The sequence below is a fragment of the Centruroides vittatus genome, unplaced genomic scaffold (assembly GCF_030686945.1).
Source record: "Centruroides vittatus isolate TY-2023 unplaced genomic scaffold, ASM3068694v2 contig_717, whole genome shotgun sequence".
NCBI lineage: Eukaryota > Metazoa > Arthropoda > Arachnida > Scorpiones > Buthidae > Centruroides > Centruroides vittatus.
This window is the reverse complement of record NW_027122456.1, coordinates 5,141,594-5,159,081: the sequence shown is the minus strand read 5'-3', so window position 1 is coordinate 5,159,081 and position 17,488 is coordinate 5,141,594. Positions and strand designations below refer to the sequence as shown.

General features: G+C 30.1%; 1 protein-coding gene across 1 annotated transcript in view; it reads right to left on the bottom strand.

The window, feature by feature from the left end:
* bsf (bicoid stability factor) overlaps positions 1–17,488 on the bottom strand; it is a 98,732-nt gene that overhangs the window by 33,935 nt on the left and 47,309 nt on the right. The window contains exons 11-19 of the mRNA XM_067276931.1: positions 16,839–16,876; positions 16,680–16,749; positions 13,236–13,360; positions 13,062–13,152; positions 10,529–10,620; positions 10,396–10,453; positions 2,141–2,232; positions 515–592; positions 367–435 (exon numbers count right to left, since the gene is read on the bottom strand). Coding sequence (XP_067133032.1) covers positions 367–435; positions 515–592; positions 2,141–2,232; positions 10,396–10,453; positions 10,529–10,620; positions 13,062–13,152; positions 13,236–13,360; positions 16,680–16,749; positions 16,839–16,876 — 713 coding nt within the window. The remainder of the gene's footprint in view (positions 1–366; positions 436–514; positions 593–2,140; positions 2,233–10,395; positions 10,454–10,528; positions 10,621–13,061; positions 13,153–13,235; positions 13,361–16,679; positions 16,750–16,838; positions 16,877–17,488) is intronic.

Sequence of the window (17,488 nt, the reverse complement as noted above, 5' to 3'; positions counted from 1 at the left end):
TTAATTTTTTAAAATTTCTGTGACTTTTGAATCACCCTGTACTTCATAATAAATTGCTAGTTGCAAAATTGGTAGATAAACAGTTCCATTGCATGAACTGTACCCGATTTCAAACTAAATATTTTATATGTATAAAAATACAGATAATGTGTGTCAATTATATAACTAAAATTTCATATTATTCAAGACATCATCATGCCTGCAAGATTTTGCAATTACTTCATTCTGAATGCGATGATAATGTAAAAAATGATAGCCTCAGTTAATTGGCTCTAAGTTTGTAATCTAATACTGTATTTTATTACAAATAAAATAGCTTTGAGATAAAATAATCATAAATAAATAAATAAATTTAAAGTAACTTACTGGATGTGGAAGAACTGTGTAGTCATCAGATTCCTCAATAAAAGAATCAGTTGCAATTTTCTCAAGAAGCTACAAGAAATGTATAAAATAAAAAATATGTTGTAAATTCATAAAAAATTGTTATTAATATTTTAAAAAATTATTTTACCATACAAGCTTGTTCTGATAACTCATTTTTTAATTTTCCAAGTATAATATCCGCTGTATTATTTGAAATTTTCAAATCCTAAAAATACAAATTTTAGTCAAAATTATTATTACTAACAAACTTTAACATTTGTTAAACATATTCAATTATATTAACATGTATTCTAAATTATTTTATAAACACAAAAATATACAAAGGAATCTTTATGATTCACAATTGCACAGAACAAAGAAAGTTAATAAGCATACTTAAGCAATAAAAAGTTTAATGCATACTAAAATTTATATTAGAGAAAAAAATAAAATTATGACGACACCACTTTTTATAATTGAGTGAAGGGTTAAGATAATGTGATACTAATGGCCATAGCAATTGTAACAGACAGTATTGCTCATCGGTTACAAATCCATCATGAGCTTTTATCAGCTACAAATATATGGAAAATGCAGTGGAATCTTGCTTAATGAGCAGCTCGCATAATGAGTGTTTCGAATTACGAGTAAGGTTCTGGAACGAATTATGTTTGTTAAGCGAGGTTCCACTTTATTTGTTTTGTATGACTTATGATTAAGAATCTATGCTGATTTCTTAACTTTAATAACAAATTTCTTGAATTTTTATAAAATTAATAACAGAGCATTTGTCACATAGTGGTCGTATCAATTTTTTTTCAATAAAAATGTCCACATATTTAAATGTTTAGAAAAGCAGTATTCAAATTGTTCTGTGAATTTTTGGAAAGCATTGGCTGTTTTACAATACATGTTTCTGAAAAGTTGTTTCTGATCATCATCATCATCATCCAAAAATAAAGATATGAAAAAATTTTATTGTTAAATAAGGAACACAAGGTTTATTTTCAGCAGGTTCATATAAATGTTTCATTCTCCCCTTTTATGGTTTTTTACTACGATTTCTGTAGAGCTATTTATACTAATGTATTTTATTCTTTAGTAGTTTAATATTTTTACACATTAAAAGAATCAAAACTAAATAATTCAATGCTCAACATTTTATGATGTACCTCTAAAAGCCTGTTACCGGTGCATATTTAATCATCAAAAAACAAAAAAATTAGATTTGATGAACATTTTCAAACCTTCCAATGTTCTTCATCAGGTTGCTAATTTTTTCGTTTTTTGATGATTAAATATGCACTGGTAACAGGCTTTTAGAGGTACGTAATTGACTATCTTCCGGTGTTGAGTAAAAGGAAGTTATTTTATGATGTAATTCAAACCAAACAAAAGCTACAAATAATCTTTGTTTATTTGTAGCTTTCTTGAAACTTGCAACTAACTAGCAATACCAGTAACAGATGAGAGTCTGCAGTCTTTTTGCAAAAGTTCATAGCACAGAAAATTTATAAAAGATGTATTTTTATAAACTCAATAAAACCTAAGAAAAATAAATTTATTTTTACATACTTTGTATTTTAAAAAAACATGTAAAAAAACATAAATGTAAATTAATTTTTATTAAGTTAAAAATTCATGAAATTTTAAAATCAAATCAATGGACATAGTGAGTTGATTACCAAAGATAATCAGATCTTCGGTAATTGGAATAGATCTGATATTTACTAATGTGAGAGTCTGAAAGAAAATTTTAAAAAATATCACTCACCATTTTATCCAGTTCTTGTAATAAAGCTTCAACTCCAGACACATTATTTCGACTAACAACTAAATAATTCAATAAAAACTGGCCAGCAAAATCTATTTTAAAAATTTTTAATAAACAAATTATCAAATATTTTAAAATATGAATTATGAATTAAATGTTCTAAGAATCTTATTACTTAAAAACACTTTTACAATGTTTCAACATTTTACAGTAATCTGTTTGTTAAAAAAAAATAATTTTGATTATAAAAAACTAGAATTTCAAACATACTGCATATGCTGGTGTCCCTCTCTAGATGACACATTAAAAAAACAAACAAGTTACATCACACAAAAACAAATGAATTCTGTTCTAAAACTGTGAGCATCAAAAGCTATGATTATATCTTTAATTTCTTAATTTTGTCTTCTTTTTAATGACATAAAATACTTGTGAAATTCCAAAAGTGCTTTTTTATGTGTATTTTATTATTTGATTCAAAAAATGCAAAAAGAAACATATTAAATTTAAGAAACTGGTTAAATTATCTCAGCCTACACCATTAACATCAGCTTTTGTGTAAAACTTGAGGGGAAGATGTTATATTTTATTGTACTTAATTAAATGTGAAAGAAAACATTCTTTTAACAACTGTTTTGTTAGATTCAATTTATTTTATATTTTAGTTGCAATTTAACCGACAAGTCAGTAACCTTGGGGTTTCTGGCATGCTGGTCTCCTCCATTTATATGCAGCATGCCAGTCATTTCCATTCCTATTCCACAAAAATACAGTAATATACTATCCCATGTGCTTTTTTTCAACAACTGAAATGTCAATCATACATATCTGATACAAATGGCACAGTATAAACAAAGGTGTAGTATAATATAACAGTGCTATCATGATAACATGCTACATAAACTGTTAGAATTTTATCACAAGTATTAATTTTGGTTTTAATATTTACCAGTAAACCTGAAATATAATTTAGTTCTTACCAAGATGATTTACTGAAGATTTTTAGTAGTCACTAGATGTCCTATATAGATAAATGCACTAAATACTGGATAATATTCAAAGCACACAACCAAAAATCCAGCTTGTGAAACACAATGTTGGAGAAAAACAAATGTTTCCAATTGCTTTTAGCAATCATCCTCAAGTTAAAGAACTTATTCAGAAACTAAACACCAACCAAATGCCGGATAGCATAACTGGCAACGCATCTGCACAGTAAGCAGGAGTTGTGGGTTCGAGTCCTGCTCCGGGCCAATTTTTTCTCCCAGTTCTAAATTATTTAAATTATTTAATTAAAAATTATAATTATTAATGTTAATATGAGATGGTACCTAACGCCTCTCTCTAAAGTCAAATTGCTTACGTAATTTATTTAGTAATTAGCCTTAAACTAGCCTGATAGAATTTCGGCATTTGGTTGGTGTTTAGCTTTAATATATCGGGTTTAGAGATGTTGTTTATGTTTATTCAGAAACATAATCAGAATAGAATATATGATGGATAATTTAAAATATAAAGCAAACATCTGATTGGCCATCAGATCTCACATGCTTGTATCAAGATATAATTATCTACATTAAATATCCAATAATTTCCTCCAAACTGGGGATAATGTATTGCTGTCCTTGTAGTTGATAGCTGTGTTGTTTCTATTGGCCTTGTAAATTTCCAGCATTTCCAAGTACTTAAGTAGAGGCGACTCCCATTTGTGGTGAATGAGATGTACATTATTGATGTTTACCTGCACATCCTCATCCAAGGCATATGTGGCTAAAGCTACAGTTTGCCCTTTCTTAAATAATATAAGATGTTCTTGTGGATGCTGTTTTAATGAACATATTATGTGTGTCGACAATCTCTGCTATCCTGATGTGGTATGAAGTATACTCCTAGAAGGAACATCTCATTTTCAGGGTCCTTGATGTTTCTAATAAGCATATAGATGGTGGGATTCTTTCTGTAGGCCAAGGAAAGGTTGTCTTCTCTCACTTCTTGGTATATAGGCATCAGGGTCTTGTTATACTGCACAACATTGAACTATTACATTTACATTCCTGGTGCCGCAATGCACAGCCAGGATTACATAGGAGCATTGTTTTTGTACATTTGGTAGAAGTTACAATGGTTGAACAGATGACAAGAGATGAGTGGACTTACAAATCTCTGGAATGCACAAAGAATGGCACGTTACATCTTGCGGTTGAAGAACAGCAGCAGTCACTTGTGGCCATACACTACAAAAGGTTTGAAAAGGCATAAGGCAATTAGACATTGGCAGTCATTAGTTCACTATATTTCTTAGTAAGGTTATAAGAAGCAGCTGTAGATTTCTTTGTTGCTCACAAAGTCAGTGTAGTTACAAGGTCAGGAGCATCTATGGTCATGTAGAATCATTTTAATATCATGACGTTTGCATTCTAACATAACATATTCATAAATATAACGGTGACTGCCGTCACAACTTTGGCAGGTAGTGCAGAGTTGAGTTATGTTCTGTAAACATAGCAAGATAGCTGTGAAATTTGCCATGGTTCATAAAGAATTGTGAAGAATAATGGTCTGTTTCATCCAATGATATTTGAAGATTTCTCTGACATCAGAAAAAAATTTATATGTGATTTTTTCACTGTGCTTATTCCAGCTCTCCTGCCATTTATTCAATAGTTTGCTTCAAAAGATTCTTTTAATGGTATTTAGGCTTAGTTTGCTGTAAGCAACTGGGAGCTGGTTGTTGTTTGCTGCTGTTTTTGCAAGGGCATCTGCCCTTTCATTGCCAGTTGTTCCTTGATGCAACTTTGTACATATAAGCTGATATTTATTTGTAAGTTGTTTGTAATTTCTTTGATGTTTGTTGAAATTGGGTGGAGTTTATTGGTTTTGATACAGGCCAGAGATGAGGCACTGTTGCTGACAATTTCAATGTCTGTTGATAAATTCGTAATCTGCCCAGAGAAGTGCCATTTTGATGGCTGTCAGTTTGGTTTGGAGGATTGTAGTTAGTTTGCCTAATTGGTACTGTTGGTGGGCTATTTCAGCACCATCCAGAAAAGCAGCAAAGGTACAGCCAATGTTATTAGAAATTTTGGAACTGTCAGTAAATATTCTCAGTCCCTCTGTGGCAGGATGAGAGTCATCATACTGTATGGGTGCTCTCATATAGCTGGAGAGATGGTAGGGTGGAGGGCATTTGAGATCTGTAGCAGATATGTTTGTTTCATTGGTTTCTATGTTTTCTCCCATTTTATTTGGCAAATCTGGGTGTAGTAAGTAATCTATCACTATCTTCAATTGGTGGCTTTCGGGCTATTATCTGGAGAAATGCATTAGAAGTGGCCCGATAAGCTTTAGTGAGAAGAATAGTTGCATTTTGTTGTGCTGCTGTTAGTTTTCTGTTTGGATGGCTTTGGAGGCTGCCCATTCCCAGGTTCCACAAGTGTATGTAATTATAGTCTATTACTCACTATTACTCAACAACAACCATAGATTTGTACTGGCTGTCAGTTTAGATATTAGCAAAGCATTTGACAGTGCGTGGTGGCCCCTCACCCTTCTTCAACTACAGCACAAGAATTATCCTGCAAACATATGTTGGCTTCTAAAGGACTACCTTAAGAACAGGAAAGCAACTATGCACCATGATGAACATGCAATTCAAAGCAAAATAGAATGAGGATGCCCACAGGGCTCAGTGATAGGTACACTTCTATGGAACATCACCATCAACTCTTTCTCAGGAATTTGGACATGACCACATGGTCACGTACACGGACGATGTGCTTATCCTGGTGGGGGCCAATCCAGAATGGAACTTGAACACAAAGGTACAGTCCTGCATTTGTCTCATTGATTGGAGGCAGAATATCGCTTGTTCTACCTCGTATTTTTCTACTAGAAAAATTCTTTGATAGTTTGTCTATAAGATTTAATCTAAATTGGATTGGCTTTAAAAACTGTTTATTCAGTGGATTGTTAGTTAATTTATATAAAACATAACTGTTTTGTATGTCAGTATCCAGGTAAAACCAAAATAAGTAGAATCATCATTTAACAGATTTTCTTGGTATTGAATAATATTTTCGATTTTGATCAGATAAGTCCACACCTCCCATATTTTTATTATAATTTGACAATATGAGTGGACATTGTACCTCATTGACTGTTGCTCCTGTTCATCTTTTGGTGTTCACTATCATCATTTTTCTCATTTGTTCATGCCATATTAATTTGTTTTTTGTCATGATAAGCCAAACATAGCAAATTTCTTTTTTCTACAAGCTACTGAACAATGATATCATGTTTGTTTGTTTTCAAAGTTTTCAGACCAGACAATAGATACTTTTTATTTACTAGTATTGTGCCACACGCATAATTTTTTTCTTTAGTAAATCAAGCAACAGTGGTATGCTGGTAAATGTGAGGACCGTATTAGGCCGGTCCGATTTTAGATTTTAATTATTTCGAAGTCCCCTCGGGAGATAACGATCGAGATCTGCGATAACGATCAAGTTTCGAAGGATGTACAGTCTTCCGCCGTCAAACTCACTTCCCTCCTTCTCAGGATCCGACCTGAGTCACAGAATTCAAGTCATCATCCTCTATCGCAATTGGTGATCGTGGCGGAAGGGACTTAGAGTATAAATAGGGGGGAGATCTCTAAGAACGGGATAGCTGACGTCCGAAGAAGACGAACTGCCCGGCGACACCATATCCGACTCGAAGGCCAAGTCGAGACGCCGAAACCTCCGCCGACAAGCCAATCCTGCCGCCCACCTGTCGCTCCGCCAGGAAAGACATCCGAGTTGAAGTATATTCTCGATCAAAATCGATAACCGAGAGGTATGAATCCCCTAACAATTGTGAGCTCTCTCTCTCCCGCGATTAGGGATGGGATGCGTAGCGTTTCTGTAGGAGTTCCTATGTTCCAATAAACCATTATCTGTGTTGTCCTGTTATACGGATATTGCCTTTCTTTATCGACGACCCCACACACACTCCTCCACTCAACCTGACAAGTAACTGACCGATCCCAAGTCGGGATATCGCGCAAAATTAGCCATCCTTGACAGTGGGGCGGGTCTTGCCGACCTATTCGCCGAGAAAAAGGAGGTCCGACTTCCGTCCTACCTCCTGGCGTTTCCCACATAAATAATCAGTCAAAATACAAGTGATGATACTGGTCATGCAAAACTTTTGTTAAATTCATATCATCATATGAGAGCCCCTTTTCACTTCTAGGGATTTTATCGTTTTTTTCCACAATATACACTGAAATTGTATATGTAACTGCTATTCGAATTGCATAGCATCCACATTTAGCTGGTTTTAGAGGCATATATTGCACAATTTTAACATGACCTTTATATTTTAGTAATGCCTCATCAATTGATATATCACAGAAAGGAGTCATACATGCTTGACAGTATTTTTCAACATCGACATGAATGATTCTACTTTCTGCACTAAATAATAGTTAGGATCATTCCAACTAAATTCCTCTTCTCTATTTGATAAATGTAAATACTTTATTATCTGACAGAAACAATCACGTGTCATTATCCTTTTTATCTTATTATTCCCGAGTCCAGGAGGATCACTAGACCAATACATATACATAGCAGGTAACTTATTTATTCCCATTAGAAATATAATTGAAATAAATGCCCATATTTCAGATATACTTGCAACAGGTATCCACAATTTATCATAATATCCTGTAGTTCGAGCAACATATTCTGCATATTTGTTTGTATTTTCCTTTATAATCTCTAACATTTCATCAGTGATAAATAATTTAAAATACGAAGAACATGGTGAGCCCAGAGAAAGATCATGATTTGGACCAGAATTAGTTCGAAATTTATGTATAACAAACTTGGAATTGTCTACCTGGGTTGTCCAAGACAGTTTAGCAACATCAACCAACGTACAATCTGATTCCAATTGTGAATCTGGATCATCTTTGTCGGATGTACTCAATTCCATTATATTTTCATCCTCAAATAATAAATCACCATCGCTATCATTTACATCTCCAATTTCCTCATCTGTATCACTTTAATATATAATTTTTTCAATAGCTTCATCATTTCCATATATGCGATGAGTCATGTTGAAATTAATATTACATATATAAAATAACAAAAAACATAAAAGCACAGAGAATCACCACATAACAGAATAGCCAGCTCACTAAGAAACAAAAACCTACAGTTGAACACGACACCTGATACTCTGTAAAGTCAATAGAATTGTAAATAAATTCTTGACATAGTAGATACATGGAATAGTTTGCTATTTCTAGAAGACAAGTTAATAATATATGATTTATTTCATATACAAAGCAAAGAATGAGCATTTCTCATTATATACAAAAGATAACATTTATAATCATGTTAATTTTTAAAAAAATTGACAAAAAACAGCAACAAATATCACAAAACTTCACAAATGGCAAACTCCCCAATAATATATTTGAACTGTTCCACAACTGGAGAGAAACTAAACCACATATCCCCCACTAAAGTATATCCTTAAGGTTAAAACTATTTAATCTACAAATACATAATAAAAACAAAAATTTTAGTGCTTAATTTATCAGTACAGTTTTGTTATGAATCCCAAAGGGCTCATTGACACCTTGCTGCAGTAGCTTCTCCAAGAGGTCATCTTTGATTTCCTCCTTGTACAGTTTTTGGTGTGTTAAATAGTTATTTCTGAGGTCTGTCATGCTGGCTTGTGTCTGCATTTCTGGTAATTGCGTCTCAGTCAGTTGTTTACCTTGAGAAGATCAGTGACTGTGAAGTCCATCAGGGGACTGACCACCTTCTCATTGGAGTTTTGGGGATATACTTGTCACAAGCAATCTGTATAATATCTATATTCTGGATTAGTTGTTGTCTGGCTTTGGCAGGATCACTGATGTTGTAGTTCACAAGGTTTGTGCTAAGATAAGAATAAATGTTGTTCCAATTGGCATGAGATATATTATCTCAGGCTCAGGTCATAATTCCTGGCTGTACATGTTGTAGTTATTATGAATTAATAAAAGACAAACTACTATGGCTTTAGCCACAAATGCATGCACATCTCATTCACCAGACATAGGAGCCTCCTTTACTTAAGTGAAAATGCTGGAAATTTACAAGGCCAATAGAAACAAACTGCTATCAACTACAGGACAATAATATGTTATCCCCAGTTTGGAGGAAATTATTGGATAATTAATATTACTTTTACATGTAGATAATTATATCTTGATACAAACAAGTGACATTTGATGACCAATTAGATATTTGCTTTATATTTTAAATTATTATATTCCATCATATATTCTATTCTGATATATGTTCCTGAATAAGTTCTTTAACTTGAGGATGCTCAAGTTAAAGAACAATGTTGGAGAAAAACAAACATTTTCAATTGCTAAAAGCAATTGAAAATGTTTGTTTTTCTCCAACATTGTGTTTCATGAGCTGGATTTTTGGTTGTGTAAGTCTTTTGTCTCCTATATAGATTCTAGTGTTCACATTCCTTTTTGTATGATCTATATAACGTGTATATCATACATTAAACAGTAGTATGATTAGTGTTTCAATGAATATATTGGTGCCTTATATATAAATTTATACCATAAGCTACCATATACTCTATCTGTATGTAGTTCTAGCCTATCAGCTGCAATTGTTTTGTCTTTAAATTTTTACAATCTATAAATGTTTCATCCTAAATATCAATTTTATGCAGAGCCAATCAACAGGAATAATTTAAAATAATTCTTTACTTTATTAACATATACTAATTCGTAAATATACTTAAAAATATTTAACTGTAATGAAACCAATATAATCCACATTGCAACATAAAAGGAATTTAACACACAAATTATATTATGTATGTATTAACAGCATGATTGCTCCAAATGCCTGTAGTATTATAATAAACAAAATTTGTAACTCCACACTTAAAAGAAAGAGAGAAATAGACAAAATTTGTGGAGTCATGTGTGCATGACCAAAGTTTTTGTGCATGATTCTGAATTGTTAAGCATGATATGTTTGTGCATGTAAACCATCAGGATCATAGATCTATCTTTAAAAAAATTTAATGCACAGCTCATTTTCTTAAAAAACAAGAATTGAGATTATATATACTGGCAATTTAACACATTTTATATTGCTTATGAATAAGTGTTTTTAATTTAAGCAAATATAAAAAATAAAAGTCAATTTAAAAATAAAAAATTTAAAAACACTAACCACTCTTAATAGGTTGATCTGTACTATATTCTGGATGATGAATAAGAGTTTTCAAAATCTAAAAATAAATCATTATACTGTAAAATGATATTAAAATTTATTAAAATTACAATTTAAAGGAAACATTCATTACCTCTACAGTTGATTTTGCATCTCCCAAATTTTTAAATGCAATTGGAAGAGAGCGAATAAGGGAAGCACTTAATCTAACAGTATATTTCTCCACTAAATTAATACAAAAATTATTACAATCAAGAATATAATTGTTAATAATAATTATTTTTTATAAAGACATGAGATTTAAAAGATATTGCAATAAAATATTGATAAATGCACTAGAAAATATATAACTTGAATCATGTTCATTTACAGATCATCTACATAATACAGCAGACACTCACTAATCTGGTCATTCCTTGGACAGAAGATACCAGAATATTAAGAGTGTATAGCCTAAAGCCTGCCTAAAGATGATGAATGACATGATCTATTGCCCTTTGGCACTTATTCTTTTTGGAAGCAGGCAGGCAAATAAGATAGCATACTGAAATATAATACAGTACACAGAAATGAAACCCAAGTAAACAGGATGTGTGACATGACTAACATTTTCATGGAAATGGAAGTACATGGGCAATCACACTGAAGAGTTTTATGATAGATAACTGAAAGGCCAAATTAGTGAGTCTACTGCATTGTATTTTTCATGCATAGTCCCTTCTAAATTTTGAATATGTTATATTAAATTTTATGTGATGATACTTTTAACAAGTCAGATTATAGAACAATTTGAAGAAAATTTCACAAATGAATTATAATGCAAATTTGATACTATAAATATCAGGCAATTTTAATTAAATACCCCTATTCATAACTGCTTACCACTATTTATCTGTCCAAATACAATCAAATTTGGCATAGTAACATTTCAGGACATACAAAAGACATTTCCGCAAAAAAAAAATTTTATGGAAATAAGCTACAACTGTTGAATGTCATTCTTATCACCTTGTTAAAAAGCACAGTTCTAGTGAAGTTGTTTTATGAAAACAACAATAATGCTGTGATGCAATTTGAGAATTTTGCTGTTGTAAAAATTTATGTCTAGGATCATTGATTCCACAAACTTTCGGAAGAATGATCACTCAAATTCAGGGAAACTGAATGTTTAGGACTTCAACTCAGTTGAGGGTTGAACTCAGACATCCAATCCAAATTATCACTTCACAAGTGATTGCAGATATAACTACACCTATTGTTGGTCAATGAATAATACTGCAGTCTCCATAGTGCAGGTACACTGTCATAGCAGTTGGATGTATCCCATGGCACAATGTAGAAAGTACAGTACTTATACAAATAGCAATGCACCAACTTTCTAAGACTGGCCACAACCAAAAGTTGTTTGCAACTAAAGCTTAGTCCACACTGAGCGAATAGCAAAATCTAATGAGAAAAGCAAAAAGCAATTGCAAATTTTAAGGAGCCAATCATTTGGAAGCAAGAGAAAATGTCATCTCAAAAAACAAAACGTCTGCTTCCGTTGTTAACCATGTTTGTTTATTTATAGAGAAAGGAAGATACATCAAAAAGAAAATGATGCTGGGTGAGAGGAATATTTAAAATCTGTAATTACAACATTTACTTTATTGCGTGAGAGAGATTCTGTAGCCATCTTGAAAACAAGAAGAACCTTGTGACAACTTAACAGGAATACAATTGATGGCAAAATTTTTTCGCTAGCAAAAAAGCTTGACAGTTCTGAACTTTGAAGCAATTTGCGAAATGGTAAAATTCACAGGAAACAACATCATGTCTGATGTGTTATTCGCTTTTGCCACTGAATCATGCACAGTGTGAACTAAGCTTAACAGAAACCCAACAGATCTTTGTATTGACCTTACTTACAAAATGGAAATGAATATGTTGTGACCACAGAAAGATCATGCAGAGCAACATTTTCACCTCAGTGAAACAGTGAACATCAATAACTGTTACACTTGGATCATAGAAAACCTTTATGTTTTCCAGCAGATTTTCCTGCACTTGCCTAAAGTTGCAGTATGGTATAGAGTCACAGCCACATTTATCCTTGAACCCTTCTTTGAAGAAGCTAGTCCCAATGGGCCTGTGATATACTCTATAATCACCTAGAGATATAAAGATATTGCAACACTCGTACAAGAAATGCAAGTGACAATGCCTTAATTTCATGCAAGGTGGAGCACTTCCATTTATTAAACACTAAATACAGTAGTTTCTGTAATAACATTTCACCAATAGCAGAGTGATTAGTTGTACATTTCCTCCCACTTGGCTATTTTGTTCCCTGATCTTAATTGATTTTTGATTACGAGGGCACTTAAAATGTGTGGTTTATCAAAGATATGTTATAAATTTAGCACACTTGAAGAACAGTATCACTGCATATAAGAATCACTTATGGTTGACCATTGAAGATACTAAACATTGCCTTAAGGTTTAATGACTTAAATTTGCTTTACTTTCCTAGCATAGTGTCTGCGAAAGATATAAATAATCTTTACAGGAGAATGAGAAAATTATTACTATTATTTATTCTTAAAATTAAATTTGTAAATTTAGATAAAAAGTATATTAATGATATAAATTAATGATATAAAAATAATTGTAATTGAAAACTTTACCTAATTTTTTTGCTTTTTCAATATCGGTTTTATTTAAATAATAATTAATTAATGGATTCACAAATGTACCAACTGACTGACTAGAAACTTCCTGAAAAATTATAAGAAACCAATAATTATAAGAAAATGTACAAAGCATAAATTTGATTTAATGATTCTTTAATACTTTCATACCTTTAATTTTTCAACGACATAATTTTCATCTGATGTATTTATTGCTGGAAATACATAGTCTAAATATGTTTCATAATTTGGAGGACATTCTAAATCTTCCATCACTTTCAAAGTTCTGTATATACCTAACATATTAAAAAAATTATAAGTATTTTTATTTACTGATAGGTAATATATTCTTTAAACTAAACTAAATGTATTATTAAGCATAATAATACACTATTTTAAGCATAATATTGAACTCTAATTGAAATTTTTCTTAAATAAAAAAATCCAAAAATTTTGAAAGAAAGAAAACTTAAGAATATATGAATATATAATTTCACACACATACACAATATATTTATTATTACTTTTGAATATATTTTATACAAGTTGCATATAAATTTATTTTAATCACATTGAAATCCAGTAAAAACTGTTTATGTACAAAATTATCATTGCTTTATATTATTTTAGAATATCAATTCAAATTTTACATCAAAAATTTAAAAAATTTATTACAACTTATAATTTAAAACTTTTCATAATCAAACCATTTTTCTCAGAAAATCATAGCACACTGTTTAAAAAAATTCAGATTTAAATAATTAAGAAAATCTTGTACCCAAGATTTCAGTCAAAAATAAAGTTATAGTTTCTTTATATAATACATAAATTAGTATAAAACATCTATCAAAAATAAAATTTGTTATATTTAATAACTGAACAAATAAAACAAACATTAAAAATCAGATATTATTATAATATTGCTTTTTAATTAAATTTATATATATATATAAAAATTTACTTAGCCATTTTCCAAAAACACTTATAGTTTCATTTCTTCAAATATAATAGATTTTCTGCATTGTAAAATATATTGTCATTTTATTTTGTGCTGTTATAAATGGAAACCCACTGGAAATTTGTTTCATAGTAGAATAATCAAAAAATATTTTGATTATGTTTAAAATGAATTATTTCTGTTATTCACCAACATAGCAAAGTATTTATTCTTAAAAATCTATTAAAGCAATCTATATGCTTAAGAACTGAATAACTGATGCTAAAATTTAAACTTATTTTTTAGATAAATAGAATATTTTGATAAACTATAGATATTTGATATATATGTTACAGTAAAAACCCGTTTTTAGTGAAAACACATTTTAACTAGTTGAAACTACTTTTTACTGGATGTCATTGTTAAAACTAGAATTTACTGCTAGTCAAAAATGAATTTGAGTTAAAAACTAGTTTTAACTAGACAAAACGGGTTTTAACAAAATGGCTTAGTAAAAACTGTTTCGACCAAGGTCATTCAGCTAACACGTTCCTATAGTGTATGATGAATTTCACATCGCTTTAACCCTTTTCCCCTGACATCTTGTTTATGTTTATTTTGCGATCCCTCCTAGGGCAATATAGGTCAGTCAGGCGATATTATTTTAAAAATTCACCAAAAATCAAATTATCCTTATATCTATATGAAAAAAATCACTTACATTTATTAATATCTTTAGTTTTAAATACGATATTTTTCAATGCATTTTATTAGAAAAATTTATAAGAAAAAAAATAATACACCTATCCCTCGTTTTACACGGTACTTCTTTTACACGTTTTTGCTTTTACACGGTTTAAAAAATAAATGTAAAAAATAAACTGGCTATGATCAAAAGGAACAATTTTTGACTCTAATCTACATCTATATTCCAATCCACCTTAATTATATGTTATAGTTGATATTTAGGATACTAGGTGACAGTTTTATTTCAATCCGTCAAACAGTAACCGATAAACCGATATAGGGTACTCCCCCATACGCATGGAGTTGCATTCATTGCACATAGTTTTAAACCAGAAAATTTTAATTTTTCATATTTATAAGTAACAAACGATTACATTATTTTTAATTACATTTTTTACATTACATTACATTACACAATTACATTACATTTTTATGAATCTTTCAGATTTTATTTTTGTTCCTTTGTACTTTGTATTTAATTAATAAAAGAATATATATTTTTTTCTTTGCCTTTCAATATTTTTGTTTGATTTATGTACCTTTAAAAAATTGAAAAAATTTCATAATTAATAAACAACGAAATTATGCGTTTCTTGCATACTTCTCGATTTACACGGTTTTACATTCAAAAAGATACAAATTCGATTTACACGTTTTTCTCAGGAACCTATCTTCTGTGTAAATCGAGGGATAGGTGTATATATCAGAACTGACACTTAAACTTGATAATTTGTAACATTTTGTGAAAATTAACATTGTCTAGTTACATAGTTGTTTGCTGGCACTGAGCCAGAAAGACGTAGAATATTGTTTTGTACAATTCGATATAACACTTATGCATGTATGTTTATTCGTTGTGAAATTATCACACATTATATCAAACATTTGTTTGAAATCAAAATTTTATACTGCTATCAACTAATATAATAAATTATTATACTTTATTCACTTCATATTGAACGAGATTATATCTGTTGTTAATAAATTTTACAAAAATCGATATTTACCAAAGTAACGATGGATCGGTACCCTCGAAGTTTTGCTTAAAAAGCCAGGGTACCGATCGATCGGCGCCTTCAGGGACAAAGGGTTAATTAATGTTAATAACACAGATGTGTGACCAATATTTTCAATAAATATCGTATTAAACAATACAAATGTTTTAATCCCAATCATCACTTTATTTATTTCTCCCAAACATATTTATGTAGCTAAAATTAGTTTTAACTAATGTTAAAAGTTAAAACTAGTTTTATCTAAAATCAAAACATGTACAGCAGTAAATTCTAATTTTAACTAGACAAAACAGGTTATAACAATGACATCCAGTAAAAACTAGTTTCAACTAGTTAAAACGCATTTTCACTAAAAACGGGTTTTTACTGTAACATTTATATATATATATATATAACAAGAAAGCACTTACACAAAAAAAAAAAAAAAAAAAAAAAATTATTATTAAGTTACATTTTAAATAAAATCATATAATTGCTTTCTTATGATGTCAGACTATAAAATGCAAAATATTCATTTCAATATTTTCAATACATTCATTTATATAATCAATGTATAAATGTAGAATTCACAAATTATATAAACTGATTTATACATTTTGTGAATTCTATTCCTCTCTAACTTTCAAGGCTTTAAACTTGTTGTTATTCAGTCTTGTATTTCAAGATGTGCTATGAACTGATTCAGCTTATAAAAACAAGTAAGATATCTTATTTTATTTGTGACTGCAGTTTATAGCCTTCATCTTATCACTTAATCACCTTATGTAAAGCTTATAACTTTGCAACTGATTTCATTAATTCTAATTAATTACTAACTCTAATCGTAACTGATAATTAAGTTGTCTGATGTTTTTTTAATTTTATATTTACATTATATGAATTACATTTACTAAACTACACCATCTAAAATCTCACCATTTTCATCATTTTTTCTTTTATAATGTAACAGAATTGGCCAAAAATAATGACTTCGTATTGGCAAATCCTAAAAATAATTTAATCATAAATTTAAATTATATATTTTTGTTACTGCTGAAAATAACACGCTATTCTAAATAATTAAATTTAACTTACTTCTTTTTTCATCTCTTTCAATAATGCAATTGCATGATCTATAAAAAAAAATATTTTATATAAAAGACAATTTATTTTAAAAACAAGATAAATGTTAATTAATTGGTTTCAAAATAATATAAAAATATAATAATTTCAATTTTAATTAAAAATATTATTTTTACAGCAAAACGTAAGATGTTCAACTTTGTCAATTTAAAATATATGAATTTCTTAACATAGAAAGTTAATCATATATATTATAAAAATTACAGTAAGACCCTGCTTAATGCAGGAGATGCGTTCCTAGACAACAAAGCGCTAAGCAAAACAGTGTTAAATGAAGTCAGTTTAACACAGAGGAAATTGGAAAAGAGGAACACGCAACCAAAAATAAACAAATTTTACTATAATTTTAAGTTATTTTTATATTAATTTGCATAATAATATATGTTAAATAACACAAACATATCGCTTTTTTTCTTTCCTAAACAAATGTCGGTAGCAGATCCCATCCCATCGCCTCGTTTTGCTTTTGCACTCCTTTCAAATTCTGGATCACCCGCTACAATTTGATCAATGATTTCGGTTATCATTACCAAACTTTTACTAAGGAAATCTGTAGCAAGTTCTTTGGGTACTTCGTTTTCAGAATCTTTATTTTCAATTCT